The sequence below is a fragment of the Cyphellophora europaea genome, assembly GCF_000365145.1.
Source record: "Cyphellophora europaea CBS 101466 unplaced genomic scaffold supercont1.6, whole genome shotgun sequence".
In the NCBI taxonomy this organism is placed as follows: domain Eukaryota; kingdom Fungi; phylum Ascomycota; class Eurotiomycetes; order Chaetothyriales; family Cyphellophoraceae; genus Cyphellophora; species Cyphellophora europaea.
The window spans coordinates 1,284,000-1,311,003 of NW_008481812.1; the positions used below are offsets into that span (position 1 = coordinate 1,284,000).

At 54.7% G+C, this 27,004-nt stretch overlaps 13 protein-coding genes across 13 annotated transcripts; 7 read left to right on the top strand and 6 right to left on the bottom strand.

Moving 5' to 3' along the window:
- Positions 1-888: 888 nt before the first annotated feature.
- Positions 889-2,487, bottom strand: HMPREF1541_06704 (pyruvate kinase; the record flags this gene model as incomplete). The annotated part of the gene is made up of 5 exons (XM_008721034.1): positions 889-1,219; positions 1,266-2,108; positions 2,155-2,276; positions 2,329-2,409; positions 2,461-2,487. 5 exons carry the CDS (start codon positions 2,485-2,487, stop codon positions 889-891), a joined length of 1,404 nt encoding a protein of 467 aa, XP_008719256.1.
- Positions 2,488-2,534: 47 nt separating this feature from the next.
- On the bottom strand, positions 2,535-2,767 carry HMPREF1541_06705 (uncharacterized protein; the record flags this gene model as incomplete). Its single annotated transcript, XM_008721035.1, has 2 exons — positions 2,535-2,602; positions 2,650-2,767. The coding sequence occupies 2 exons, from the start codon at positions 2,765-2,767 to the stop codon at positions 2,535-2,537; spliced, it is 186 nt and encodes a 61-aa protein (XP_008719257.1).
- A 785-nt stretch (positions 2,768-3,552) lies between these two features.
- HMPREF1541_06706 (uncharacterized protein) lies at positions 3,553-3,940 on the top strand (the record flags this gene model as incomplete). The annotated part of the gene is made up of 3 exons (XM_008721036.1): positions 3,553-3,558; positions 3,607-3,689; positions 3,772-3,940. The coding sequence occupies 3 exons, from the start codon at positions 3,553-3,555 to the stop codon at positions 3,938-3,940; spliced, it is 258 nt and encodes an 85-aa protein (XP_008719258.1).
- A 367-nt stretch (positions 3,941-4,307) lies between these two features.
- HMPREF1541_06707 (uncharacterized protein) lies at positions 4,308-5,779 on the bottom strand (the record flags this gene model as incomplete). The annotated part of the gene is made up of 2 exons (XM_008721037.1): positions 4,308-4,438; positions 4,486-5,779. The coding sequence occupies 2 exons, from the start codon at positions 5,777-5,779 to the stop codon at positions 4,308-4,310; spliced, it is 1,425 nt and encodes a 474-aa protein (XP_008719259.1).
- A 640-nt stretch (positions 5,780-6,419) lies between these two features.
- On the bottom strand, positions 6,420-7,460 carry HMPREF1541_06708 (uncharacterized protein; the record flags this gene model as incomplete). The annotated part of the gene is made up of 1 exon (XM_008721038.1): positions 6,420-7,460. The coding sequence occupies one exon, from the start codon at positions 7,458-7,460 to the stop codon at positions 6,420-6,422; it is 1,041 nt and encodes a 346-aa protein (XP_008719260.1).
- Positions 7,461-7,752: 292 nt separating this feature from the next.
- Positions 7,753-9,688, top strand: HMPREF1541_06709 (uncharacterized protein; the record flags this gene model as incomplete). The annotated part of the gene is made up of 2 exons (XM_008721039.1): positions 7,753-7,805; positions 7,852-9,688. 2 exons carry the CDS (start codon positions 7,753-7,755, stop codon positions 9,686-9,688), a joined length of 1,890 nt encoding a protein of 629 aa, XP_008719261.1.
- Positions 9,689-10,534: 846 nt separating this feature from the next.
- HMPREF1541_06710 (uncharacterized protein) lies at positions 10,535-11,773 on the top strand (the record flags this gene model as incomplete). Its single annotated transcript, XM_008721040.1, has 1 exon — positions 10,535-11,773. The coding sequence occupies one exon, from the start codon at positions 10,535-10,537 to the stop codon at positions 11,771-11,773; it is 1,239 nt and encodes a 412-aa protein (XP_008719262.1).
- Positions 11,774-11,951: 178 nt separating this feature from the next.
- On the top strand, positions 11,952-13,052 carry HMPREF1541_06711 (uncharacterized protein; the record flags this gene model as incomplete). Its single annotated transcript, XM_008721041.1, has 1 exon — positions 11,952-13,052. One exon carries the CDS (start codon positions 11,952-11,954, stop codon positions 13,050-13,052), a length of 1,101 nt encoding a protein of 366 aa, XP_008719263.1.
- An 897-nt stretch (positions 13,053-13,949) lies between these two features.
- On the top strand, positions 13,950-16,376 carry HMPREF1541_06712 (uncharacterized protein; the record flags this gene model as incomplete). Its single annotated transcript, XM_008721042.1, has 1 exon — positions 13,950-16,376. One exon carries the CDS (start codon positions 13,950-13,952, stop codon positions 16,374-16,376), a length of 2,427 nt encoding a protein of 808 aa, XP_008719264.1.
- Positions 16,377-16,698: 322 nt separating this feature from the next.
- On the top strand, positions 16,699-17,739 carry HMPREF1541_06713 (uncharacterized protein; the record flags this gene model as incomplete). Its single annotated transcript, XM_008721043.1, has 1 exon — positions 16,699-17,739. One exon carries the CDS (start codon positions 16,699-16,701, stop codon positions 17,737-17,739), a length of 1,041 nt encoding a protein of 346 aa, XP_008719265.1.
- Positions 17,740-18,127: 388 nt separating this feature from the next.
- On the bottom strand, positions 18,128-19,936 carry HMPREF1541_06714 (uncharacterized protein; the record flags this gene model as incomplete). The annotated part of the gene is made up of 2 exons (XM_008721044.1): positions 18,128-18,504; positions 18,565-19,936. The coding sequence occupies 2 exons, from the start codon at positions 19,934-19,936 to the stop codon at positions 18,128-18,130; spliced, it is 1,749 nt and encodes a 582-aa protein (XP_008719266.1).
- Positions 19,937-21,776: 1,840 nt separating this feature from the next.
- Positions 21,777-22,487, top strand: HMPREF1541_06715 (phosphoribosylglycinamide formyltransferase; the record flags this gene model as incomplete). The annotated part of the gene is made up of 1 exon (XM_008721045.1): positions 21,777-22,487. The coding sequence occupies one exon, from the start codon at positions 21,777-21,779 to the stop codon at positions 22,485-22,487; it is 711 nt and encodes a 236-aa protein (XP_008719267.1).
- Positions 22,488-23,796: 1,309 nt separating this feature from the next.
- On the bottom strand, positions 23,797-25,612 carry HMPREF1541_06716 (uncharacterized protein; the record flags this gene model as incomplete). Its single annotated transcript, XM_008721046.1, has 2 exons — positions 23,797-24,576; positions 24,623-25,612. The coding sequence occupies 2 exons, from the start codon at positions 25,610-25,612 to the stop codon at positions 23,797-23,799; spliced, it is 1,770 nt and encodes a 589-aa protein (XP_008719268.1).
- Between the last annotated feature and the right edge of the window lie 1,392 nt (positions 25,613-27,004).

A 27,004-nucleotide genomic window follows, 5' to 3' on the forward strand; every position in this document is an offset into this window, starting at 1 on the left:
GCTACGCTGGGCGCAGTGTTGGCAGTACTTGAATCAGGGTGGAGCCCGCAGTTTCGGGCTGGGGGCAGCAGATGACGAGTGATCAAATGCTGACGAGTCGCTTGAAAGCCCTATCTTTAGTTGTGGAAGGGTTGTAGCTTGTGCAGGAATGAGCGGAAGACGGCACAATTCTCTCACAGAGTCGTCGAGGTGTACAGAAATCGAAAAGTGAAGGACAAAGGTGAGTCTGAAACAGACCGGGCGCAGTTGCTGGTCTTCCCCAGGATTAGAAATGCCAAGAAATAGCATGTGGCTGCCCCTTTTACCTCCACCTAGACTGCATAGGGACGCGTTCTACAGCTGAGCTGGATAGTCAGTGAGCTCTAGAATTCATCGTTTCACAGCATGACAGTGCTTCGTCTTGGGAAACGTGTTTCATTTTCTGACAATTGTCATTGTATCTCATGCTTTCCTCACGAGGCTGCCATCTGGACAGGATGACTATGTCGTCTCCATCGTTACAAGCAGCTCGATCAGAATGCACTCATCAGTCGCAGGCTTACTCATACGCGTCGTGTGCAATGAACGCTGCTCATTCACAAAATACTACCGCTCCTCAGACGCTTAGGAATGCCCGGCGAGGTCGGCGGGGATGTAACGAATCGCTTCGATTTAGTCGGCTAGAGGCAACATATCCGCGTCAGCAGTCTCCTCGGGACGGAGCAGGGGATTCGGGAAGGGGGATCCATTCAGGACTTGCTCGGGCGCAAGTTTAGGGTACAAGTGAGAAATATCCAAGGGGTATGGCCATATCTGCTCGGATGCAGGTGTCCTTGGGGATGAGGAATTTGTTGGACTTACAGTCGTGAAGAATTCTCCCACAGTGTCTGACTCCTTCTGACCATGTAGTCATTGCTCAGCCAGGCCCAGGTCCTCCTCTGCGGGAACCACACGAATGGTGTTAGTGTGACCCATACCACCACGCCAGCCTTGAACGCAAACAACGCTGTCGCCCTTGTTGAGTACACCAAGCTTGATAGCCTGGCCAATACCCCACTTCAGACGACTGTCAACGTCCTCTTGCCAGTCGGTATTGGCAAAGTTGGGCTTGGGTTGAGGAAAGTGGAAAGGATAGACACCACGGTAGAGGTGAGAGTAGCGGGACGCAGTCTCGTTGCGGGTAACCATGATGATGGGGCAGATAGGTCGGTACTTGGAAAGTACACGAGCGGAGTTGCCACTGGTCAGGATTAGCTGGTAAGTGCCCAGAGGCCAAAGGAACTCACCTGGTAGTCAGCACCAAGATGGCACCAGCGTTCAATTCCATGCTTGCACCAACAGCCGAGATGGCAATTGATTCCATAGTTTCGATAGGACGCTTAGCTGCGTTCCTCAGCTCGTCATATGCGTTAGCATAGGGAATGGCAACCTCGGCCAACAGACAAGTCTCGTGCATCATGGTGACGGCTTCCTTGGGATAATTGCCTTTCGCTGTCTCGCCTGACAACATGACGCAGTCCGCACCATCCAGCACAGCGTTGGCGACATCAGACACTTCGGCACGGGTAGGGCGAGGATTAGTGGTCATAGACTCGAGCATCTGGGTAGCACAGATGACAGGCTTGCCAGCCAAGTTGCACTTGGCGATCATCATCTTCTGGGCGATGAAGACCTTTGGAGCAGGAATCTCAATACCCAAGTCACCACGGGCAACCATGACACCGTCGGTCTCTGCTAGGATCTCGTCGAAGTTGTTGACACCTTGCTGATTCTCAACCTTGGCAATGATTTGGATGTGATCGTTCTTGTCGCCACTCTTGCGAAGGACTTCGCGAATATGAGTGATGTCAGCGCCGTGACGGATGAAGGAGGCGAAGACCATGTCGACGTTGTTCTTGACGCCGAACTCCAGATCGGCCATATCCTTCTTCGACAGCGCAGGCAGGTCCACATCAGTACCGGGCAGGTTTACACCCTTGCGCGAAGAGATGTTGCCGTTATTGAGAGCCTTGATGCGGATGTTCTTGTCGTCAACAATCTGAAGCACTTCGAACGATTGGATGCCATCGTCGACGTAGATGAGCTTGCCAGCCTCGATCACCTTGGTGATGTTCTTGTAGTCAACGTACCTGCACAAGGTCAGTACCGTATTGCAGATGCTCGAGCCCTTCTCACAAGTTCTTGTCGTCACTGGCAGTGGCGTACTTGTCATCCGTCGTGAGGTTGAGCTCGAGGCCTGCCTTGATAGGAATGTCGGCATCACCAGGAGTGTTGCCGGTTCTGATCTCAGGACCTTTCTGTGATGCAGTTGTCAGCGGTTTGGGCAACGAGTGCGTTGGAGCAACCTACGGTATCGAGAGCGATGGCGACGGGACGGCCGGGTAGATCCTTCACCGACTGGCGGACATTGTCGATGACAGACTGGTGATACTGTAAATGGCATGAGCAGGGGCTCTTAGTTGGGTATAGCAGCATATCTACCTCGTAGGAGCCGTGAGAGAAGTTCATGCGAGCTACGTTGAGACCGGCTTTCTGCAGGTTAGCCAAAGCGCCTGCTAGTATGCTATGGTGTACTTGCCCTTGCGGAGCATGGTAATCTTCTCGGGAGAATTGGTCTTGGGACCTGGAAGAGTATCAGTATGGTTGTAGGGTATCACTGCCAGTGCATACCAATGGTGCAGATGATGCTGGTACGGCGGTGAACCTTCTTTGGCTGATACTCGGTGTCGAGGGAGGCCTGCCATTCCAGCTTGGTACGGTTGTCGAGGTGAGCGAGAGCGTCCGCCATATTGACGACTATCTTTCGGTATGTTCGGGTGAGGATAGAAGTTGGAAGGTAGAGACGTCCGTCGCGGACTTTGTAGAGCGTGGGGTAGGTGCAGCTGCAGAACAGTAAGCAAGTTGTAAGTTAGAGTAAATAGAACACGTGTGATGAGCTTCTCGTTCACATGTATTCTAGGCCACACTCACAAAGTGCGAGGGCAATGTCTGCTCAGGGAAGGAGTTCTGTAGCAGATGTTGTCAGTGTATCACAAAAATGCCAGCCGCCAAAAAACATCATTGTATGGTTGAGGGGCCAGTGGACCGCCGCCGTATGGAAGTGGAAATGCTAGTGACTTACCCACGCGCGAAGAAGCAAGCTCCCGCCGCTTATCTGTGCCTGAACTTAGGGGGGGAGCTTTGGGGAGCGAGTAAGCGTGGACAAACCAGAGCTTGAACCCTGGGATGCTCTTCCGAAGCTAGATGGTAAGTGGCTGCAGCCGGTGGTTGAGCGACACAAGTGGCAGAAGTGGGTAACCCAACCAAACTCGAGAACATTTTGGCGGTACTCATGGAGGGGCTCATCGTATCGATAACAGAGCCTGACGGGAATACTTGAAAGAGTTAAGTGCCGGTGCTAGGTAAAGCCGTGCCGGAGAGAGGCCGTGAAAGCCAGTGGCTGGTGGGAGAAAAGTGGAACAAGCTGAGGCGGGTGATTCAAACCACATGCCAGCCTCACTTGCCTTCACAGCTGCTCCCCGATCACACACGACCACCCAACATCCGCACCACACCCACATTGATCAGTCAACCATGGTTGTATGTTGCTTGCGGAATACTGGCATGTTGTGTCGCTAATTCGCGTAGCTCGGACGAGTCGCCCATTATGCCTTTGACGCTGTGCTGATTTCGACGGTCCTCGCAGGCATCAAGCGCAGTACTGGCTTAACGTATGTCGCGTCCTCGCTGCGCGCTTGTGTCGCCATGAGTTTGCACGTTGGTTGAGGAGTGTCAGACTAACTAACACAACAGTCCAACCAGCCTGAAGGCCGCGTCGATGCCGAACTCGCCCAAGAATACCGATACCGAACAGAATGTACAAGCATGGCTAGATCGGTATCTCGGAGTCGGCGAATGGGTGATGGATCAGTCAATTGCTGTTATGTCGAGCAGTTCATACTTTGAGAGGAGGAGGAGTTGAACAACTAGCTACGATGAATAAAAGATCGGGTATCAACGGAGCCTTGTTTTCGGTGGAACGGAGTACAGACCTCGGCTACAGGTTGCTTGACACCGGGATGAATTAACGGCATATGGCGTTATGAGGGAGCGATTTAGAAGAGTAGTAGTTGATTCTGTAAATACTCAACTCATACGAGCCGCCAAAACTCGCTTCGGACAGCAAGAGTCCAACTCCGCAACAGTACCCGAATACTATCTCCGCCACTCCCCGCATCAGTCATCTGATAATACCTGCGTCGCTATCCCAACTCAAGGGCTATCCAAAGTCTGTCTCAATCGTCAAACAGCAACACCTAGGTCTTGCCTGCTGCTGCTGGAGACACCATTCAGTGAAACACGCTTCGCATTAACTCATCGATATCGACTCTCTGGTAAAATGAAATATGTCCAAACGGCACCCAGTACTGGGCAAGACGATTTTGATTAACAATCAACAGCTGCGAAGGTATGAAGACATCTGTTGGGAATGAGCATATAGAAGTCAGGAATATGTGGAACACCGACCATGTACAAAGCCGCGAGCAGCCACGTGTCCGCGGCTTCTGACAACTCGAGCACCAGCGAACGGATGTTCTGTCGCGATTCTCACCAGTCCCTTCGGTCCGATGTCGTCTGCAATGAAGGTGTGCTCTCCTCGTGGAACGTTCGGATCTCCAGTCAACTTCACCGCTTCGAGGGCTCCACTGAAGACCCTATCGTCATAATGAGTAGCCGCATCTGCTGGAAACTGCTGACGTGTGCGTGACGGTGGCTCGGGCTCCGACGGCTCAAGCAGACCGTCATTGTCATCGCCATCACTGAATCCCTCCAAGTCCAGATCGATGAACTCGCGCTGGGCATCCGTGAACGGGCTTCGTACGGGAGGCGGCGGTTGCGGCGGCGCCTGATCTGTATGCATTACGAGTAGAAATTCACAACCATGTCCGGCGTAGTCTCCAACAAAGATGCCCTGAAAAGGTTTGTCCGGCGTAGGCCTATACAGCGATGGATCTATTGTGCTCCACGTGCTGACCTCCTCGCCTATCCGCACCCCGTAGCGTGACATGCCGGAGGAGAATTGGCTCCAGTGGCGCATGCGGAATGTAGTCTCGGATATCTGACTGTAGCTCTGCGGTTTGTGACCTTTGCCTTGGAATTTGTCGATGCTCGCTGCGCGCACTCGCGGCATCGTTGGTATTGTTCGAGGCGGCCACACATCCATCCGTGGGTCGTCAGGCACGTTTCTGCTTAGGAAAAACGATGCTGAAGTATTGTGACCGGGTCTACCCACACTCATCTTGATCTCGCCCTCCCACCATCCCTGTCGAGAATTGAAGGGCCCTATATTGTGGGCTAACGTAAGAATAGGGTCGTCTAGCCATGGCTTGACTTTCGGTTCAAAGGTGTGTATCACCACGCTCCTGTTGTATGGCCACAGCAGGCTCTGGGAGGACCCTCGCTCTGCGAGTAAGCGGTAGCCTTCAATGCAGCCTCTTCTTGGATCGAAGCGACAGAGCATGATCCTGCCGATATGCGGATCGTTTGAGATCCATATTTTGTACTTCGGGACGAACCAGTACGGATGATGGGTAATGTAGAGGTCGCGATAGGAGGAAGACGGGAACGGGTCGCTTTCAGGGAAATCGATGGCGGGTATTTCGCGTCTAAGAAGATTTGCCCAAAGCAGGTCGGTGAGTGCGGCAGTATGTAGTTGGCGACAGGTTCGACCCAAGGATATCAGCGTCTGGCACTCGAGGTGGGTGAGGATCTGGTGTAGGACTTCGGAAGGCAACTTGAGGAGTGGCGTATCTTGCTGCATCAATGTGGGATTGTCTCTATCTGCATCCATAGCAGCTTCCGCTTGCCCAACCTCTACAGACCGGCGAAAGAGACTGAGAAGACGCATCAGAAGTTGTCGAAGATATACTTGCGCCTCCGATCATGGGCTGTTATCGAAATCGCGTCATGTCGGTACTAGTCGTGCTGTGCTTCCCCACCTTCTCCACAGCGGCGAATTCAAGGGTTAGCATTTAGCTGCTATCCGTTTAGTGGTTACATTAGCCTACAGTAGGTCTCCTTGTCATTGATAGAGTACGACTTGTAGTACCGTTGAGAGATGACGAGCGGCATCCAATACTCTTGAGACACCACCGGTCCACTCACTGATCTTCACTACGCTTCTCCCCGTGCCACCTTCCTCATTTGATGGTGTTTGCCCGCGCCTATGGTGTGGGGCTTTTACGACCTTCCTGCTCGAGCAGTAGCTGGGTGCGCCTTACTTGGACAGATCTGTCGATTGCTTCGGAGTAACCGGCGGCTGGCCAACCTGGTCTGCATCTCCCAGTTCCGTAGCAGTTCGTCGCTCCGCGTCAGGTAGTCGACGCTCGGGACTGGCAGCGTCATGTCCACGACTCAAAGGAAAGGCCTCTCCCACGGTAAATGCATCCTTGGAAGTACTTTCAACCTTTGCTGCCTTTTGATCCAGCTGGGGAGACATCATCGCGCCATATGTCCCGGTCGAAACGTAGGTCTTTCATTGACTCATCGAACCTCTTGTCCAAAATCTCTGGATCCGGGATGAACCACTTAGCGATCGGCTCACCCATGATTTTGGCAATCTTAGATTGTCTCTGCTTCCTTTCATCGTTCATGGTATGTGCAAACTTCTGGTATTCGGCGGTATCACTGGTTTTAATCTTGGCCTCTTGCAAGGCAGCTCGCGCAGCCAGCTCTCGTTCATGCGGTGGAAGCTCATGCAGGGGAGCGTCCATGCGTGCTTGCACAGCCACTGGTACGTCCATCTGCTCAATTGTCGGTGCGGGTCGCTTGGGATCAAACACTGAAGTCAAAGGTGGAATAGGCTTGTGGTTGCGCTTAGCATCCTCGACCTCTGCTTCATAGTCCATCATGCGGTGGTAGAGCTTGTCTGCATGCATCTGAATGCGCTCTTCGTGTTCAGCATCACTATCGAGGCCTGACATATATCCAAGGGCTTGTAGAAACTTCGATTGTAGTTGGTAGCATCTGGTGTACTGCTTCGTCTCCTCATTGCACATGGTCATCGTAGCCCGAAACCTGCTTGTCACATTTTGTCCGTTCAGACACTCCTGCCGGATTTCTTCTTCAAAAGCGCAATTCTCTAACGATGCTCGGTGTATCTCTCTTTTCCGGTCCTTCTTCGCTTGATTTATGCGATCCACCGCTGTAGAAGTAGTGGCTGCAATTTGGGTCTGAGGCGTATAAGTCTTCCAGATATGCGCATATCGTCCATCCTGGTACAGAGACTCTGGAGGAACCGGCCTGTCCTCGTAGGTCTTGTTGGTGTCGGGCAATGCGACCTCGGGTTGTGAATCCTGCTGTGGCTCGTCGATCTTTTGAGGTGGCTCAGCGGGCACGTAGGGACGTGGTTGCTGTTCCTTCAGGAATTCTTTCAAAGAAGGGTCCAGTGATTTGGTTGGATCTTCATGATTGCTTTGCCCGGCCCACCAGAACCACGGCATCGCGGGTGATGTACTGAATGATTTGAGCCGGTGACACTTTCGAACTATTTAGCATTGGGGACAGAAGTAGCTGCAGCACGTCCGAAGATCACGCCGCAACGCTGCGAACGAGCTCACTCGGATCGGAAGAAGCTTTCGCCGCGGATGCACTTTCGTCAGGAGTACGCGAAGCGCGTCTGATGTCCGACGCGTCTCATCGATCATCTCCTCCAAGGCGTCTACGCTACCTTTTCTGAAAATGCGCAGAGACTAGGATGTCTACTCGGCTCAATTGATATCTTCTTGTCGCAATATGGCGTCTCAGAGCCGCCATGAGCGGCAATTGATGCGGCAGAGAGGGGCAGGGTAAGTAAATTCGAGAAGTCTCGAGCGTTGCTGATCGGCCATACAGGCGCAATGTTGGACCTACCGATTTCGGGCTTGACTTCGGATTTGGGGCTTTTCAGACCCCTGCCCGTTCGTCTAGATCGAAATCAAAGACGCCAGCAACGCAACTCTCAAATGGACGAAGGACTTCAAGGACCTCGGTACGACGAAGCCGAGAACCCTCCCAACCCCGTTCACGGCGAAGCGCATCGTTCGGTGCTTCTGCATCAAACGCCATTGCATCTCAGGCCGGAGAAACGCAACGCGACATCGACAATCTCCACTCAGCCAAGAGAAGAAGAACCGCTGGTTACAATCCATCATTAGAGGCGGTGGAGGAGCCGCACGAACAAGACGCAATATTGGATGGGCCCGAAGCAACAAGTGTGGCGCGACAGTCGGAGGACTCCATCTTTAACGTCGCCGCTCACAACAAGAACGATGCGCAGGATACGCAAGTCTACGAAGCTCAGGACGACGAGAAGGAGAACTACATGCCAACAGATGCGAAGAAATCCACTCACCGTCGCAAGCGAAAGTCTATTGGGCAGCAGAGCATGAGAAAGAAGAAACGACCTTCCAGCGACGCAGCGAAGACTATACGGCAGAATTCGCCGGTTGTGAGTGCAAGAACCGACGGCGAGTCATCGTTGGTAGATGAGGAGAATGCGGCCGAGGATGCCGATCAGGAGGAGGTCGAAGAAATCGATGTCCACTCGGAGCAAGAGCCAGTGGAGCAGTCTCTGCTAACGTCCGAGAATGCGATGTCTACGGGTCCTAGCAAGAAGCGTAGGAAGCGCAAGTCTATCGGGCAGCAGAAGAAGAGGAAGAATAGAAAGTCCTCCGAACACGGAGCTAGTCGGGAGACTCCTCATGAAGACGATGATCCTCTGACAGACGGGTTGGACGATACTACGGAACCCGAGGCAGGATCGAGGGAAAACCTCGTTTTTGCGGATAAGAAACGCTCGACTTCGGCCGCATCCTCGAGTTATTCTTCGCCTGTTGCGTCTGTGGAAAAGGACGACCTTGATGCAGACGAGGATTACGAGCATGGTGACTCTCCAGAGCCTCCAACTCCCGCACCGCCGAGGAGACCCGCGAAGAGCAGTAGAGCCCAGAACAAGGCCATTTCCAGGTCGACCGAGCCTAAGAGACAAAGTCCGCGTCGATCGAAGACGAGCTTTCCAATTGTGACGCATCGAATGACAAACCTTGACATGCTTCCTAGGATTGATGAACTAGGCGAAAGCGAACAGGACTGGGAAGAGCGAGCACAGAACACAGTCCAACAAACCACCAACAACCGAGCAAATCCAAACGGAGTGGATGTTCTTGCGCAATATTGCCGTGAGACTATTCAGTCGACGATTGACCGGCTGAATGCGGGCACTGCAAGCAGCCGAATGGAACGCAAACGCAAGCAGACGGCTCTTGAGGCCGTGGGACAGGAATTAAATGATCGGCTGACCGAAATGTCAGCAGCTGTAGAGAACCGAGTCGAGCTCGAGAGCCGGGTGCGCAAGACAAAACGAAGCAAAGCCGAGCTCCAAGCCAGGTGGATCGAGGTGCGCAGGCAACGAGAGGAAATTGCACTCAAGTGCGATCAGATCCGCCAGCAGAACTGGGAACGCGAGAAAGAAAGGGAAGAGAAGTGGGCAGTCAGTGAAGCTGCGCACAGGCTCGAGCTAGAGATCGAGAGGGGTGAGCTGGAAGAGGAAGAGTCCCTCCAGTATCTCTTGAGGAGTGTGGCAGCTGATGTCAGCGATCAGTCCGGCAAATGGGGACTGTTGGACCGCATCAAGAGATTCAATGGCCGTCTGGAGCGCATGGCTGGCGTACTAGAGGGTCGAGATGTGTAGAGAGCACGCCGGCAGGGTGACCGGGTGCTTGATGAACTGATGAATCTGATGACCGCAGATGGCGAAGATACCCTTACAGAGACCATACATTCGATCAGAATATACACAGACGGGGAGCACTTTGCCCCCCAATTGATACATACCTGCGAAGCACTACCCTCTGATATGCCGCATAACCTTCCGGTACGGCCGCAAAGATAGGCCGGCGCGGCGGGTCTTTGTTCAAGGAAGGGCGCCTTAGCTAAAGGAGGCCACCACCATTGAGGCTACACTCTAAATAGGCAAAGCATCGATCTCTCCAGCTGCTGGAGAATCGGAATATAGGGCTTGCACAGCCTCATGAATTCGTAAACTCTCCCCTTTTCGCCATAGACGTATTCATGCTTTCGCCGCGTCCTGGCAAAAGATCACTTCTCACTTCCCGAGCCTTAGGTAAAGTTGGTTGCATCATGACTTCCGCGCGACTGGCGTGGCGCGTTGGCCGATCACATGCCAGACTGGGTACAAAAAGACCTCCTGTTTCAACACTGTGAGAGATCCTCGAACCCAAGAAATCGTGCCAGGTTTCCAGTGGATGACAACGCGCCTATTTTCGAAACGACTCCCCCCACTACGTGCAAAAGGACGCCCGTTAACCGCCAAACAACGATGGCTGAGAACGATGGCAAGTACGGCATCCGTCTCTTGGGTTTCACCAGCACTGCCCTTTGAACTTGAGGCTTTGAACTTCTGACGCCGCCTATATACCTTCCTGCTCCCAGTACCCTTTCTCATGCGGCATTGACGAAGCCCGTTAACTAAGATCTACCTTCCCTACGTCCATACCGACAAGACCATTGTATCACTATGATTTTGCTGACTGACCTCATTGGCAGGGTGGGCAATCTGTCTGCTCTGAAGGACTTCATATCGTTCTTGGGGACAGTTAAAGGCGATCTATCCAACATTACGGCCCCGCCATTCATTCTTTCCCCTCAGTCGCTTACTGAGTTTCCCGCATATTGGGCAGAAAGACCTTCGCTGTTCGCAGCCACAGCTTCAGAACCTTCGGCCGAGCGTCGTATGCTCAATGTTCTCCAGATCTACTTGACTAGCCTCCAACGGCAGTACTATATCGGACAGCCTGTCGAATCCGGCACCAAGAAGCCTCTGAATCCTTTCCTCGGCGAACTCTTCTTTTGTGAATGTTGCGATCCGGAAGGCAGGAGCAAAGTCGAAGTCATCTGTGAGCAAGTGAGCCACCATCCGCCCACGACTGCTTGTTTTATCCGGGATCAGCAGAACGGTGTGAGAGCCGAAGCATATTCTACTCAGCATACCTCCCTATCCGGGACCTCGGTTGTTGTACGGCAGTCAGGCCACGCAATTCTCACGGTCGACAAGTACAAAGAGTCCTATCTCTTTCCATTCCCAGATGTATACGCAAAAAGCATTCTCACCGGATCGCCATATCCTGAGCTGCAGGGAACATATAAGCTCTTCAGCACGTCCGGCTGTACAGCGGAGATCACCTTTGGCGGCAAGTCAATGAACCCTTTCAGCAGTAGCGAGCGCAATGGTTTCGAAGCGTCTGTGTACAAGACCACAGATGCTTCCAAGAAGTCAATCTTCCAGCTTCAGGGTGTGTGGAGCAGCAAGTGGACAATAGCTGATGGCCGCGGCCAAAAAATCTCGACATACGATCTCTCAGATCCCAACAACCAGCCCGTAGCTATGAGACTACCCGACTCCCCAAGTCCGTGGGAATCAAGACGAGCTTGGAAAGACGTTGCCGAGCCGCTGCGGAAAGGCAACTTCAGTGTGGCTCTAGATGCCAAATCTCAGCTCGAGCAAGCACAAAGAGACTTGCGGAAGAAGGAGAAGGCATCAGGTAAGAAATGGCAATCAGCATTCTTCAAGCAAGTCAATGAGGGAGAAGAGGCATCCCAAGAATCCAAAGCACTTGCAATGCTCCTGGCAGAAGCAAAAGGCAGCATAGATGCGAAGAATGTCTTGGGCAACAACGGCTGTTGGAGATTTGATCCGGCCAAGGAGAAGAAATGGAGAGCAGGTCAAACATCATGGCCAGCAACGCCCTTCGGATAGACAGATTATAACCATAGAATGATACCCCTTGCGCCTTGCAAGCACTTTTCCATTGCACTTTCACTGCCTGAACTAACGCCGCGTTAAGGCTAGCTCCAAGCTCTCCGACTTCGCTTCTCGCGTCCCCCCAAAAGTTCCCCAGCTCAGCGACATTCCCCTTTCCCTAGTTCACTCAATCATGGCAGCACGCACACTCCGCATAGGCCTGATACCAGGCGACGGCATCGGCCGCGAAGTCATCCCTGCTGGCCGCCGAGTGCTAGAATCCCTGCCCTCCTCGCTCGGCCTCAATTTCTCCTTCGTCGATCTCGATGCTGGCTATGAGCACTTCAAGGCTTCTGGCACCGCTCTGCCGGATAAGACTGTTGAGACGCTCAAGAAAGAATGTGACGGCGCACTATTTGGGGCTGTGAGCTCCCCATCTACAAAGGTTGCTGGCTATACCAGTCCCATCGTTGCCCTGCGCAAGAAGCTAGGGCTTTTCGCCAATGTCAGGCCCTGCAAAACAACAGCCTCCCCAGCCTTCAAGTCTCCTACGCCGCACCCCATCGATCTGGTCATCGTACGCGAGAACACCGAAGACCTCTACGTGAAAGAGGAGAAGACGTACCCAGATCCCTCTGGCGAGGGACAGATCGCGGAGGCGATCAAGCGTATCAGCAGCAAAGCCTCATGGCGAATTGCCAATATCGCCGGTGAGATCGCAGCACGGAGACAACAGATGCGAGTGGGGTCTCCTGTCCCAGACGCCCACGCGAAGGAGGCAATGGTCACCATCACACACAAGAGCAATGTGCTCAGCCAGACTGATGGCTTGTTTCGGTCAACAGCACGAGAGGCATTGGCGCAACCGCAGTTCAATGGGATGAAGATCGAGGAGCAGATTGTCGACTCTATGGTCTACAAGCTGTTCTTGCAGCCTCAGTATTACGATGTCATTGTGGCTCCCAACTTGTACGGAGACTTGCTGTCGGACGGTGCAGCAGCGTTGGTGGGCAGTCTCGGCCTTGTGCCATCCGCCAACGTGGGTGAAGGTATCGTGATCGGCGAGCCTTGTCACGGATCTGCACCCGACATCGAAGGCAAGGGTATCGCCAATCCTATTGCAACTATAAGGAGTGTGGGTGTCATGCTTGAATTCTTGAACTTACCTGAGGCCGCAAATATTATCTACAAAGCCGTAGATGAGAATCTGGGCGAAGGCAGATTCGTGAGTCCCGACCTGGGAGGCAAGGCGAGCACGGAAGAGGTGCTGCAGGATGTTATCAAGCGAATGTAGAGTAGGCAGAAATGAAGAGAGTGTCAGTGACAGTGAGCATCCCTCGCTACAGTGCGTGCTTATCATGCTCCCCTGCTACGCTGATGACGCCGGACTTTGACTAGGTGTATCGAGGTTTCTGAAAGTGTCCACGAGCCGTCAGTAATCAGGTGCTTTCTTGTAGATTGTTGCCGGCATGACCACCCCAATGCATCTGCTAGCCGAAAACACAAGAGCTCTCCCTTGTCCCAGCAACAGCTCCCCCCTACCTTCCCTTTTGCTTCACAAGCTTCACGCCTCCAATGCAGCCTGAGGTCCTGGATCTCCGTGCTGCTTAAGCTCTCGCCGGTCGCCTTCAGAAGAGTGTGCTTGGCAAGAATCGATTGGTGATCGGTGCCTGAAGCCTTAGCCGAGACCTCGAATCCTGCAAGGCTGCAGACGCCCTAACGAGGCTCGCCAGGCAGTGAACCTTGCCTAATCAAGATCATCAACAAACATCATGGAAAAGGTGACCTCTTCGTCGACCGCTTCCACGCTTCTTTATTCTTGAGTGTTCACTCGCAGCCGGAACATCTCGTACAGCTACGCGGGTTCTTTCTCTGACGCGACAGCTGAAGAAAGAAAGACAGGGTTGTCACTCTCTTTGTTGCCGTGGAACTGCCTCGAGGTTGCCTGGCCGGGCGAGCAGCAGAGAGCAGGCTGGGCGGATGCAATAAATCAACAGAAGAGACGCACCCAGTCCTTGCTGTTATTCACATCTCAGAACTGCTCGACCCTGATTGTCCTGTCTGTCAAGGACCCTGCGACAACAGCACAATTCCTTTACGAACGGATCTGTCCAACCTGTACACCAATCTACAGTGTACGATTCACCGAGATTCGAGTAAGAAACCAGCAACATCTCATCAAATGCTCCAAATGGACCCTTCAGAACAGCCTGTTGCCCTACGGCGGCCCAAACGCCGTGCAGCCGAGGCTGTCTCCCCTCTAAAGCCCACAGGTTCCTCTATCACCACTGGCACTCCATCCAAAAGGCGATCGTCCAAGCGTGTTCGATTCTCGGACAGCTTCATTCCCTCCACGACTGCAACTCTGGCTGCTCCGGCGCCATCCTCAGGGACCACCGGTCTCACACCCGCCGTGCAAAAGCAGCGTCTTGCTAGCCCTAGGCGCCGTGTCTCTACACCAGCTCCTAGCCGAGACAATGGCGGACCCGTCTTGCTGCCATCTTCGCCATCAGTGGAAGGCGAGTTGCAATTCACTCCTCTTCGGCAAGCCCTCGGCGACCGCATGCAACGACGCATCCGCCGAAACCACCTGTCGGAAGAAGTCAATGAATTCGAGACCGACAAGCGTGAGATGAGCAAGCTGCGGAAGGACATCAAACTCAAAGACGAAGAGCTCAAACGCATGCGAGCCGAGCTCGAGGAAGTTCGATCCGACAAGCAAAGCCCATGTTCGAGCGAGCAGGGTGCACAAACCGATCTTGCCAGTTCTCGTATCAGCGAAATTGAGCAGGAGCTTGATCACCTTCGGAGAAGCTTCCAAGAGTTCCACGAAAATCCAGCTATTTTCGATAATGGTGTCCTGCCAGTTCATGACGAGCCGTGGAGTCATGTCCAGCGTGGTACTGGGACCGGACCACGAAGCGATAGCGGCGACACCGTCCAGATCTTCGAGGATAGTGTTGATCAGTATGCTTCGGCCCCGCGTCTGTCGAGCAGTTACGCCCACCAGGATGCGCAGGACGCTGCCATCATGGGTCTTGAACTCGAATCTGCTCGTCAAGTCAAACAGTCTCTTCTTGGTTCCTTCTCCCGACGATCGACTCTCGATGCTAGCGACCTACATTTTGCAGATTCCCCCAGCAGACCTACTGCTCACATGTCGTCACCCATGCCCAAGGTGCCCAACGACCTGTATGCGAATTTAGCCAAGCAGCTCAAGGTCGCCAATGCACGCGCTGAAGATGCCGAGTTGGCCCTCGAAGCTCTCGAAGGCGAAGTGCGCGCCTTGTGTTCCAGCTTCTCCGAGGGAGATGCACAACTCGGCCTCAAAGCTCTGGCTGATCACTTCCGGGCCATTCGCCTGGAACTCGAGCGCCTCATGCCCGGCGAGTCCACCGTCGGTCTGACTGACAACGCCGCTTTGTTCCCTGACCTCGTCAGCAAGCTGAAGACAGTGATGACGGACTTGAATGAGAAGGCGACTGAGCTGCACAACATGCGCACGCAAGAGAGGAACCTCCGCAGCAATTTCGAGCACTCCATACAGTCATACGACAAGGCGGCCAACAAGATTAAATGTCTGGGAGAAGAACTGGACAAGATGGCCGAGGAGATGCTCGAGATTCGTGTCCGTGCGAAGCGCGCCGAGGACGAGCGAGACGAGATTGGGCGTGACAACGACAAGCTACGAGAAAGCCTCAATAGCTACCGTGATGAGGTGAAGAGACTCGAAGATCTCATCACGACCATGGAGGCCGAACATCGCGTTGCCCTACAAGATGTGCGTACCGAAAGCACCAGCTTCCGCGAGGAGATGGACGCCAAGGTTGCTGCTGAGACGACCGGACGCCGCAAAGCCGAGGAGTCGGCGGTCTCGCGCCTCCGCAAGATTCAGGAGCTGGAGGAGAAGCTGCAAGATGCGAGGGAGCGTGCCGCCCATGTCGAGAAGGAGCTTAATATCGAGGTCGGCGGGCTGAACTCCCGCATTGGCGCATTGAGTACCGCGCTCCAATCAGCCAACGAAGAGACCGGCCGATTGAGGAAGCTGCTGAAGAAGTGTGAGACAAAATACCGCGAAGAGGTGTACCGCGGCGAGGAGACGGTGAGCAAGATGCGAGACGAGATGATCAAGGCTGCGGCGCGTGTGGCTGAGAGCAGCAAGGCCCATCGCCGCAAGAGCAAGGTTGGCCTGGCCAACTGGGAGCTGGAGAGCGATGATGTGGCTGTCGACGAGCACGGCGTGCCGATGACTCCTTCGAGTGTCGTCCGCTTCGCCCATTACTCGGAAGTTCAGGACCTGGGCGACGAGGACGGCGAAGAGGACGATGACGCTGATAACGACAGCGTTCCAGGCAGCGTGGAGGTGTCGCGAGGCAGGAAGAAGAGCGTGCTCCTCACCCCGGCTCAAAACCTGGCTAAACGCAAGGGCAAGCGGAAGTACGACAGTGGCATCGGCATCAGCGAGTCCTCTCCGGCCGCGGACGACTTCGATGACAGTGGGCTGGCGACGCCGGATCTGAGTTCGGAGACGGACTTTGATGTCGACATGGAGATGGAAGAGGAGCAGCAGCAGCAGCAGCAGCAGCAGCAGCAGCAGCGGGCTCAGATGGCCTTTTGAGTGGGAGCGAGCTGGAGAGATGACTGTTTTGACTACTACGAACTATTCTCCTTTGTTATGCACACATATACTGTCAGAGTAAGGGCGAGGATCATGGTGTTAGATGGAGAAGCGAGACGACGTCCACTCATCAGATGTCTTATTCATGATACAAATCTCACTTTGAAAACACATTGCCATACCTGAACTTCCGCATCTCCCATTACGTCATTTCAATTTTTGTTTGCCGGGCGCAGATGTCGCGTGCGTTCAACGCTTTTCCTTTCGCCGCATCCTTCCACTCTACACCTTCCGACCAATTCTCCCTCTCTCAACGGCTACCATGGTCGCCGACGATGCCTCATCCTCGTCTAGCTCCGACTACGAAGATGCCACGGACACCCAGCCCGTCGCCGCCGCGGAGTCTTCCACCGGCGAGGGACACTCACAGTATCGCCTCATGGTGACGGCCGGCCCTTCCTACGACGCCAGCACACACCACCCTGTCCTCGTCAACTCGCCCGACCGCCAGACCATCGAGACCGATTCCATGTCCCTCGAGTACGCCGTGCGCATTCGGAACTTCACGGGCCTACCGTCTGGCTCGCCCGAGACGTCGGCTTATTTTGAGCACTCGCTGCACAAGTGGGACCAATATTCCATTTCCGTAGCGTTTGTACCCAAGGTCGACATCCCCGGCGGCGAAGTGGTGTTTGGCAACGATTTCGACCGCCCCATCAGCGACCGCCTGCCTCCGGGCTTCAACCAGGCGCTCAAGTTCGTCACGTACTGGGTAGACCCGGGCCTCACGGGAGACGTCTATGCCGAAAAACCCTATCTTTACGGCCCCGCGCTGTCATCCTGGAACACTCTGCGCATCGGCCCCAAGGTGCGAGACGGCAAGGTGCCCGACGCAGAGACGTTCCACGAGACGATCATCGAAGAGGGCGCGGATGACGAGAGTGCCGAAGAGGCCCGGACCAAGGCTGGCATGCCGAGCGGTAGTGCGGGCAGGAAGAAGTTCTACCTCACCGAATCCAACCGCGACAAGTTCACCTTTGAGAAGGGCAGACTGTACATGGCCGACTTTTTCAATCCGTACCTGGACTTCAATGATTTCAGTTTGAAGTTGCCCGGGTTCTCGCTCAACGTCATCAAGTACGTGGACAGCAAGACACATGAACTCAGGTATGTGTTGAAGAACCAGAAGACGGGCGAGCTGTATGCCGCGTTCATGTTTACGCTGTTGTGGGGCGAGGAGAGGGAACGAGAGGAGGCCAAGGAGAAGGGGCAGACTGGGACGACGAAGGCCGAGGCGCCGGCGCCGGCTGCTGCGAAGAAAAAGGACGACGACATTCCTGAGGATGACGACGATATCGATTGATAAGATGTGGAAGCAATCCAAAGACATGCAAAGTTCCGGCAACGCTCCTGCGAGGGAATGACATGATGAATGATGGAACGGTTCACGATGACAGCAAACGCTTTCTTTCGGATAGAGGCTCGAGGAGTCCCCGACTCGACCTTCGATAGATGCATATCTTTTGACGTTTTCGTGTTGCCGGTGCCTGGAATACACTGGGGGAAAAACAGGGCATCTCACGGCGCACCGAAGCATGGGCTGGGAAGCGAGCGTCCTTGACGATTTAGAATTAGATCTTCCCCCAACAGAGCGACGTACGAAACAATTTCCTTCACTTGACATACATATCGCATCCAGACCTCCTTCTATCATATGTTACAGCGCCCCAACTCCACCCCCCAACCGAACACTACAGCTTCGCCTTCGCCCTCCTCCTCCCCTCCTGCTCCTCCAACGCCGCAAAGTCCCTCCTGGCCTCCTCCTTCAACAACCTCCTCAGAATCTTCCCACTCACGCTCTTGGGCACCTGCTCCACGAACCCCACGCCGCCGCGGAGCTTCTTGTGACTCGCGACTTTCTGGTTCATCCACTGCACGATCTGCTGCTCGTCGCCTGGCTGCACGGCCTTCAAGCCACCCTTGCGCACCACGTACGCGCGAGGGACTTCGGTGCCGAGGTCTTTGGAGTCGACGCCCACGACGGCGACGTCGTCGACGAGGGGGTGGTCGGCCAGGTAGCCTTCGAGTTCGGCGGGGGGGACCTGGAAGCCTTTGTATTTGATGAGTTCTGGCAGGGGAGTTAGTAACTGTCCGGGGAGAAAAGGGGGTTGGGGTTTGGTTCGGGTACCTTTGACGCGGTCCGTGATGGTCAGGTCTCCCTGGGCGTCAATATGCCCGACGTCGCCGGTGCGGAACCAGCCGTCCTGATCGAGACAGTCCCTCGTGGCCGCCTCGTTGTTGTGGTAGCCTCGAAAGACATTCGGGCCCTTGACGTACAACTCGCCCGTCTCGCCCGGTCCCACCTCCTTGGGCTCCTCTGCTTCATCCGCCCCGTCCGCTCCGGGCACCGCGCACAGCTTCGCCAGCAGATTCGGCACCATGCGGCCCGTGCTGCCCACGCCCGTCTCCCAGTCCACCCAGCGCTGCTGGAAAATGGTGGGACTCGTCTCGCTCAACCCGTACCCCTGCTTCACGCGCACGCCCGTGCGCTTGAACGCCGCCTCCACCAGCTCGCGCGTCAGGGGCGCCGCGCCCGAGTTCGTCATGCGCAGCGAGCTCAGGTCGTATTTTTCCACCACAGGGTGCTTGCACAGCAGCAGCACCATGGGCGGCACGATGTACGAGAAGGTCACCTTGTGCTCCTGGATCAGGCGGCAGAAGGTCTCGATCTCGAACTTGGCCAGCACCAGCGCCGACACGCCCGTGTACATGGGCAGGTGGATCAGCACGTTGAGGCCGTAGATGTGGAAGAAGGGGAGGCAGGCCAGGATCTTGTCGCCTTGGGGCCGCGGCGCGTCGGGGATGCCGGGACAGTGCGCGGATCCGTCCCACGAGAGGTTGCCGCCCTCGGTGGCTTGGATCTGCTGCAGGTTGGAGGTCATGTTGAAGTGGGTGAGTTCGACGCCCTTGGGCTTGCCGGTCGTGCCGGACGAGTAGACGAGGAAGGCGAGGTCGTCTTTGGGGGAGATCTTGGGCGAGCGGTACCGGCTCTTCCACTGGTTGGCCTCGACTTGGGTCCAGTGCTTGAGCTCGTACGAGGGGTCGCGCTGGTCGCCGATGATGAAGATGTTGTCGGTTGGGATGCCGACCTTGGCGCAGGCGGCGCGCACGGTCTTGATGGCGGACCAGTGGGCGGCGACGGCCTTGGCTTTGCTGTCCTTGAGCTGGTACACGAACTCGTCGACCGTGTAGCCCGGGTTGGCGGGGGAGACGATCAGACCAGCCCACAGGGCGCCAAAGACAACGGGAGGCGTGTCGATGTCGTTGGGGGAGAAGATGGCCAGCGTGTCGCCCTTCTTGAAGCCGTACTGGCCTTGTAGACCTTTGCCGAATTCAATGGCTCTATCGCGGACTTGGGCGAACGTGTATGTCCGGAGTGTGTCGGCATCCTGAAAGATGACTTTGGAGTCTGGCCATGTTTGGTCTGGGTTGTTGAAGATGAAGTTGAAGATGGGCTTTTCCAAGAGCTTGACGTCAGGGTATAGCGACTTGATAGGCATCTTTGCTGCGGTTGAGCAAGGCTGCACGCTGATGGCGGTGGTGGTGAAGATATACAACTTGTGCTCGGGATTTCACGCCCGAATCAGCCCAAAGAGTCGACCACAGCAGAGATCTCACTGCGTGCCCGTCGAGCGCAAGAACACACCTCAGAGAAAGACGCCCGTCCAATGCAACATGGCGCCCTTTAACCTTCCGTGAAGACCTACCAGACCCCGGAATCTGGGGTGGCGAATCAGCGTCTAGGGCTGGGCGAGCCTCGGTACGGGCTGACATTGTTCCTCTTCCGAGACGGCGCGTTTTCGTGCGTATGGACGAGCATCGGTCAAGCCGGTCTTCATCCACCTTCACCTATAGTTAGCTATGTACACAAGAGCGAAAAAACGGCACACGGCAACGCGCTCGGCTACCTGTTAAGCTGGGGGGTGCCCTCGGCGAGCCGAAGCCGGAATCGGAGTTCCGACTGTACGTAGTCGAACTCGAGGGTTGCTTGTGAGCAGGCAGCATAGCTCGCGTAGAATTCTCTGTTTCAGGATGATCCAAGATCAAGCAAGCAAGGGCATAGATATGCCATGATACGAAAAGTGTTGCAGGTAGCAGCTTGCATGGCTCATGGTTCATGGTTCATGATGTGCAAAGTGAACTGGTTCGTTTCACATCTGCCCTGGCCGGCATAACGTATATGCCTGGAATCAAATACCGATGCCGCCTTGGCTGGAAAGGGCCGAGTCTCCAGCCGTTTTTGATGAAAGCCATGGTAGTATAGCGGCGCTCCCTGCTGCGCTTGTGTACACAGTACCTGGTGGTATACGGATCTACCGCCGATCCACCCACAGCAAGTAGTCGGTGGGCCAGAAAGGGACTTTGCTGTTGCAGGTCTTGGCTGCTGCACCTCCTAGTCCCTTTCCGCTTGCCCGGTATCTTCTCTTGCTGGTTGAGGATGCTGAAGCTCGGAGGACACTCGAAGAGAATTAGCTGCAAAGTGATGGGACTCAGACATAGCTTGAACAGGATCAATAGCGTCCTGCACCGATCAGTTCCGATCCAGACGACAAGTCAGATTACCCGTATCTGCATGGTGCTGAGGATGTCGAATCCGGTACATGCAGATCAAGGCCAAAGCTGGATCTGATCCGGTCTGCTGGTTGAGTGTCCAGCAAAAGTGCAAGCCTAAACCGTAAAATTACAGTATTCGATGGTACGCAGAGCTGCCCGCGGCAGTGCTCGTCAACTTCAGCACAATCGACCGCAGCATGGAGCTGCAGCCCAGCCATCATCACACGTCAATTGCTGCAGACTGACAAATACCACCCTATTCTTACCCGACGTCGGATACAATCAGAGAGCCAATACTGATGCCCGTGTGCTGAAGCCCCCTGCAGAATTCCGCGCCTGTTTTGCCCTAACCGGTCCGCCTCCCCCCCGTTCGTTCCCCCACTTCGAAACCTCGCATCCGGGCATCCTGGCTCAGTTCCTGCAGTGGTCTGCACCCGGCCTCAAGACTGCTCCTCAAGCGAAGCTGCTGTGTTTCGCAAAGCCCACTTGGAGCAACCCAGCCAGACGGCGCCAGGAGCCATCGCAATAGCCCTGCCAAAGACGCGAAGCCTGCAGCAAAAAACGCAGCCCCTCCTCCCTCATCCCCGTCTGCCGTCATACTTGAAAAGCTCCAGATCGACATAACCTCCGCGCTGGACGGCCTCACCCTCGATATCCCTGCTTCTTGTCGCTCCTCTTCCTACGAACATGCTCTGTGCGCAGGGTCATTCAAATCACAACACCGCAAATCCACCAATCTATCTTTCCATGACCACACTGCCTTCCAAGGGCAAAAGCAATCACACCATGTCTGCACCATCTACCGACCAGTCTCGTAAATACTCCACCTCTTCTACATTCAACATCACCGTCCTCATATCCGGGAGCGGCTCTAATCTGCAAGCTCTTATTGACGCCTGCAATCCGACCGGCGCGCTTCCTCACGCGCGCATCACCCATGTAATCTCCAACCGCAAAGATGCCTATGGCCTCACTCGCGCTTCCAACGCACACATTCCCACCACCTACCACAACCTGCTGGCCTATAAGAAGAAAGAAGCGCAAAACGAGGCTGGTGTCAAATCCGCCCGCGAGCAATACGATGCCGACCTCGCACAAATCATCCTTACGCGCATCCCGTCTCCCGATTTGGTCGTGTGCGCGGGCTGGATGCATATCTTGAGCGGACCCTTCATCAAGGCGCTCCAAACCGCCTCGGTGCCGATTATCAACCTGCATCCCGCACTTCCTGGCCAGTTTAACGGCGCGAACGCGATCCAGAGGGCACATGAGGCGTTCCAGAGAGGAGAGATTGCGAGCACGGGCGTCATGATTCACCATGTTATTGGGGAGGTCGACATGGGGCGCCCCATTGTCACCAAGGAGGTGGAGTGCAGGCCTGGCGAAGAGCTGAGTGCCTTGGAAGAGCGGATACATCAAGTTGAGTGGAAGGCCATCGTTGAGGGTGTAGTGGCCGAGTTGAAGGAGCTAGAGGACGAGCGGAGGAGAAGTTCGTGATCAGCGGTCCGTTTCCTGACGTTGCGGCAGCGTCACCCTGCGAGAATGCCTGCTGCGGCCGACGAGTCCACCATGTGCAACAAGGCGTTGCAACGATGTTCCTACAAATGCTAAAACTTTCGTTTCGGACTTGCTGATGGACCGCAGCAACGAGCGACCTCCCACATCATCGCTACAGACAGTGGTGACGCAGCGGCATTTTCCTTCACTCCACGTGAGCTCAATTGTGCAACCTCAGCGCGAGACCGGCAACTTCTTTCTTTCTCGACATAGAATTCCAGCCTTGCGCCGGCGAGCCGGCCTTTTCCGTTTTTCTTTTACTCTTCCTCTTTGGACGGGTTGGACAGAGCCCCCTTGGTCGAGTACAGACAGATATATAGACTTGAGTCGGGTTTGTTGGAGTGGTTTCGGAAGGATGAGGAGGGGGGGGGAATGGAAAACCACAACGACGAACGGAAGGGTGTTATGACCGGACGACTCGAACCTGGGCAGAAAGTGTATAGGAACCTAAAGAAGCCAAACGAGAAACAGAAACAGAAGAGAGCTTCTGAACTCTGGTTGGAGCAAAAGTACGGATAGAGAGAGAGACACACACACAGAGAGAGAACAATTTTCTATTTCCCTTTTCATCACGGCTTTTCGAGACACCAATTCTTCTTTCGTCCTTCCTCAGCTACCGTAAGCACTCGTGGAGAACGATGGGGCGATGCCCCAATACCATACCTGAAACTGAGACTGAGACTCGCAAGTCGCGCATAACATGTATGATGACAGGCAACACAATTTCTTGCAAGACCCCGTCCCACTTCTCGAGTCGAATGGCCCCTGCGCGGGGAGTAGGTATTGGGGATGAGGAAAGAGTACAGGCCACAGGCCACAGGCCACAAGAACCAGCAGAGTAAGAGAGATCTAATGGAGTCGGAGATGTCATCTCTATTCTTCGAGGTACAGTACAGTAGAGTCGTTCCACCATCCACGGCGACGGTGACGGCGGCTATGCTGAGACCTCTCTCTAAAAGTCTATATATGTGATGCAATGCAAATGGTGCGCGCGTGCGTACATGCATGCATGCATGCATATGTGCATATGTTGCGTTTGTCTCATGATCCAAAGGACTGATGTTTGGCCGCCCAAAGTGGCCACCGACCGACTCTCTGCCTTCTCTCGCGCGGTGCAGTGGGTTTTTTTTGTTTCTCTGAGAAATTTCGTAAACAAGGAGGAGGGTATCACCAAGTAGAAAAAACATGTGTAGGCCGCAAACACATAGCCTTCCAAAATGTGTTAGTACAGTGCGCTCGGGCTGCTTCCTCAAGCCATGCCTGCACCACCGGGTGCCATGCCTTTGACGCTCTTCCATTCGATGCCCCACGCCAAAATGCTCAGGCAGGCCATGGCCACCGAGGCATACCAGGTCTCGGTGAGAGCGGTGTTATAAGCAGCCTGCACGCCGGCGAGCAGGTCGGAAGGAACCGCGTTTTTCAGACTCGTGGCTCCGACGTGCAAGATGACGTATGGATCCACGCCGCGGGCCTCAACAACCAGCTCTTGGATTAAGCGGTTGTTGAAGACGTTTTGCGCCACGGACACAAAGAGCGCGCCGCCAAAGGTTTGCACGAACATGACGAGGGCTGTACCAGTGGGGATGTCATCCAGGGATAGAACTGTCTGTACAGTGATCAGAGGCTGTTGCATGCCGAAACCAACGCCCAGGCCGTAAATGACTTGGTAACCGATCCACATAGAGTGGCCGGTGTTGGATTCAAAGGTGGTGAGTAGACCAGCGCCGATAGACATGAGAATGGTAGCGACGTAGATGAAGGGAGCGTAGTAGCCGACGACGCTGGTGCCGACACCGGATAGAATGTTGGCAATCACAAGAGCCAAGATCATGGGAATCAACATGATGCCGGACTTGAAGGCAGACACGCCCTTGATCGCCTGGAACCAGATCGGGACCCAATACACCATGATGAAGAAGCAGCCTCCCAGGCAAAAGGCAAACCAAGAAGCCGAGGCGACAGATCGTTGAGAAATGATGCGGAAGGGAAGAGTGGCAGTGTCCCCGGCGTGGTACTCGACAATGACGAACTGTTTGAGTTAGCTTTGGTCCGGGATGGGGACTGGGAATCCTTACAGCAATGGTGAGAACACCGAAGAAAACGAGGCAGATGATAACGCGCCAACTCGACCATGGATACTTAGAGCCGCCCCACTGAAGAGCAAGGAGACAACAGACGATGGCGACAATGAAGATGGCAGTACCGGGAAGGTCCAGCTGCATGGCACGGGTAGGCCAGAAGGGAACGCTCTTCTCGGTCTTGCGGGGTGGGGAATGAAAGAAGAAGAAAATGACGGCCAGGGTCACGGCGCCCAGAGGAAGGTTGATGTAGAAGCACCATCGCCAGGTAACGTGGTCGGTGAAGGCGCCGCCCAGCAAAGGACCAGCCACAGAAGCGATACCGTACATGGCCCCAACAATGCCAGTGTAGATGGGACGTTTGGCGAGTGGGACGGTGAAGGCGATAATGACCAAGGAACCAGAGAAGATACCGGCGGAACCGACACCAGCAATGGCACGTCCAACAATCAGGGCTTCAGAGTTAGGGGCTGCACCACAGAGGGCAGAACCGGCCTCAAAGATGACGATGCTGACGAGGTAGACGATCTTGATGCTGTAGAAGGTATAGAGCCGTCCGAAGAAGAGTTGCAGTGCGCATGTGGTGAGGAGGTAGGAGGATCCATACCATCCAACATCAGGCAGCGAATTGAATCTGTTCGTAATGACGGGAATAGCAGTTGCGATAATGGTATTGTCGAGGGCGACGAGGAAGACTGCCAGACACAGCGCGAGAGTGATGACAGCAAACTTGACACCGGATGGGTATTCGATCTCGTCTTCGGTGGTAGGGGTATCCTTCTCACCCTCCACCGAGGCACTTGGGGCACTGACGTCTGTGGTGGCATTGCCTTTTGTCTCGGTGTCTGGCTTCTCCGGGTCTGATGAGGACGAAGACATGACTGAAGTCTTCTCCGCAGCCATGAGGTCAGGCTTGTTGAGGTTCGTGTGCGACACGTTCTGGCTGGGGACCGCGGTGCTTGCCTCGGATTTTAGGTTGGCGTCCATTGAGATCACGACTGCCCGGTATTGTACTCGGGTCGGGATGCCTGTCTCAGTGGCCTGTCGTCGGCCTGAACAAGCTGACAGGTGTGAATGGTTAGGGGGCGTCTGTCAGCAACGGATTCTAGGTATGATGATTGGACAGTCGAGAGGCGTCTAAGGGATCTCTCGTCACTATAACCAAATAAACTGGGCCGCGGAATATTAAGGAAAGAGCCTGGTATTCTGGAAGAACGAATGGAAGTCTATGCGGTATTATAGAAATAGAGAAGCACAGCGGTATACGAGACGCCGGAGACAATGAGCTGAAGAACGGCCGGACGAAAAAAAGAGATGGATCTTCCCCCGTCGTTAACAACGATCTCGGCTCCGGGGCCGTCGTCTCTCGGCTGAACTCTGCCCGGTCCAGGACGCTTGCACCCAATTAAGCCTTTGTCACAGGGCTTGGACTTCCAACCACGATCGCGGCTTGCTGTCATGTCTTCGATCTAAACAGTACCACCGTATCATAGGTGGGTGGTGCTGCTGCTGCTGAGCATTCCGAGAATTGTTCTGCCTGCCATGCCCAGTCCGAATACTTCGCAATCGTATTGGCCTCCACCACTCGCATAGTAGTCCTGGATGCCTGATGATAGGCTTTGTTTAAGCGTGACCTAGCGGGCTTGTCGCACCGCTAGTGCTGCAGGTCGGCTGAAAAACCACCCAGACTCCGAGCATGCACTTTTGGCTTCTGGGTCCAGATTCGTATCTAATTTGGAAAGATCACATTCTTTCCCCCCTGGGCCGACTTGCACATCACCAAGTCCGGATTAAAGCCACGTGCACTTGGTTGCCTTCGGAAAACCTGCTGGCCAAGCCTATCGCGCAAATATCCTCCCCTTTCCTCTCATACCTATGCGTTGTCGCCTGTCATTGTACCCGAATCTGGCATGTTGTAGGCTATTAGATAAGATACCAGGCTGCGGGTCTGCAGATCCGCACGAGTATGTAGAGGGACCGTGCACTAACGCAACAATCACGGCCGAAGTTAACACCGAACTCTTCGTCCGAACGACCACCACGGGCATAACGCTTTGTCGACTGAAGGGCGGAAGCCCGAAGCAGTGCTATTGCTGTGCAGCCTCGTTCAGGATCACTGTCGTTCACTCGTTCGACGCCGGGGTGACAACCATGATGGACCAAGCCAGCAAACGTTCGCAAAGCCTTGCTTCTAGGTCTCTCCCACATGGATTGTGCCCCCGGTTGCAGGCCGCGCACAGTTGTGGGTTATTCGACGTATTGTAGAGTGTGGTTGGACGTTTTCACAGGTCTTGTTTAGCAATGCCCCGCTCGCGCCGATGCAAGTTGGGTATTCCCAATCCGGAAGGTCGCTAACCTGATAGCCTCACGACAGCTCAG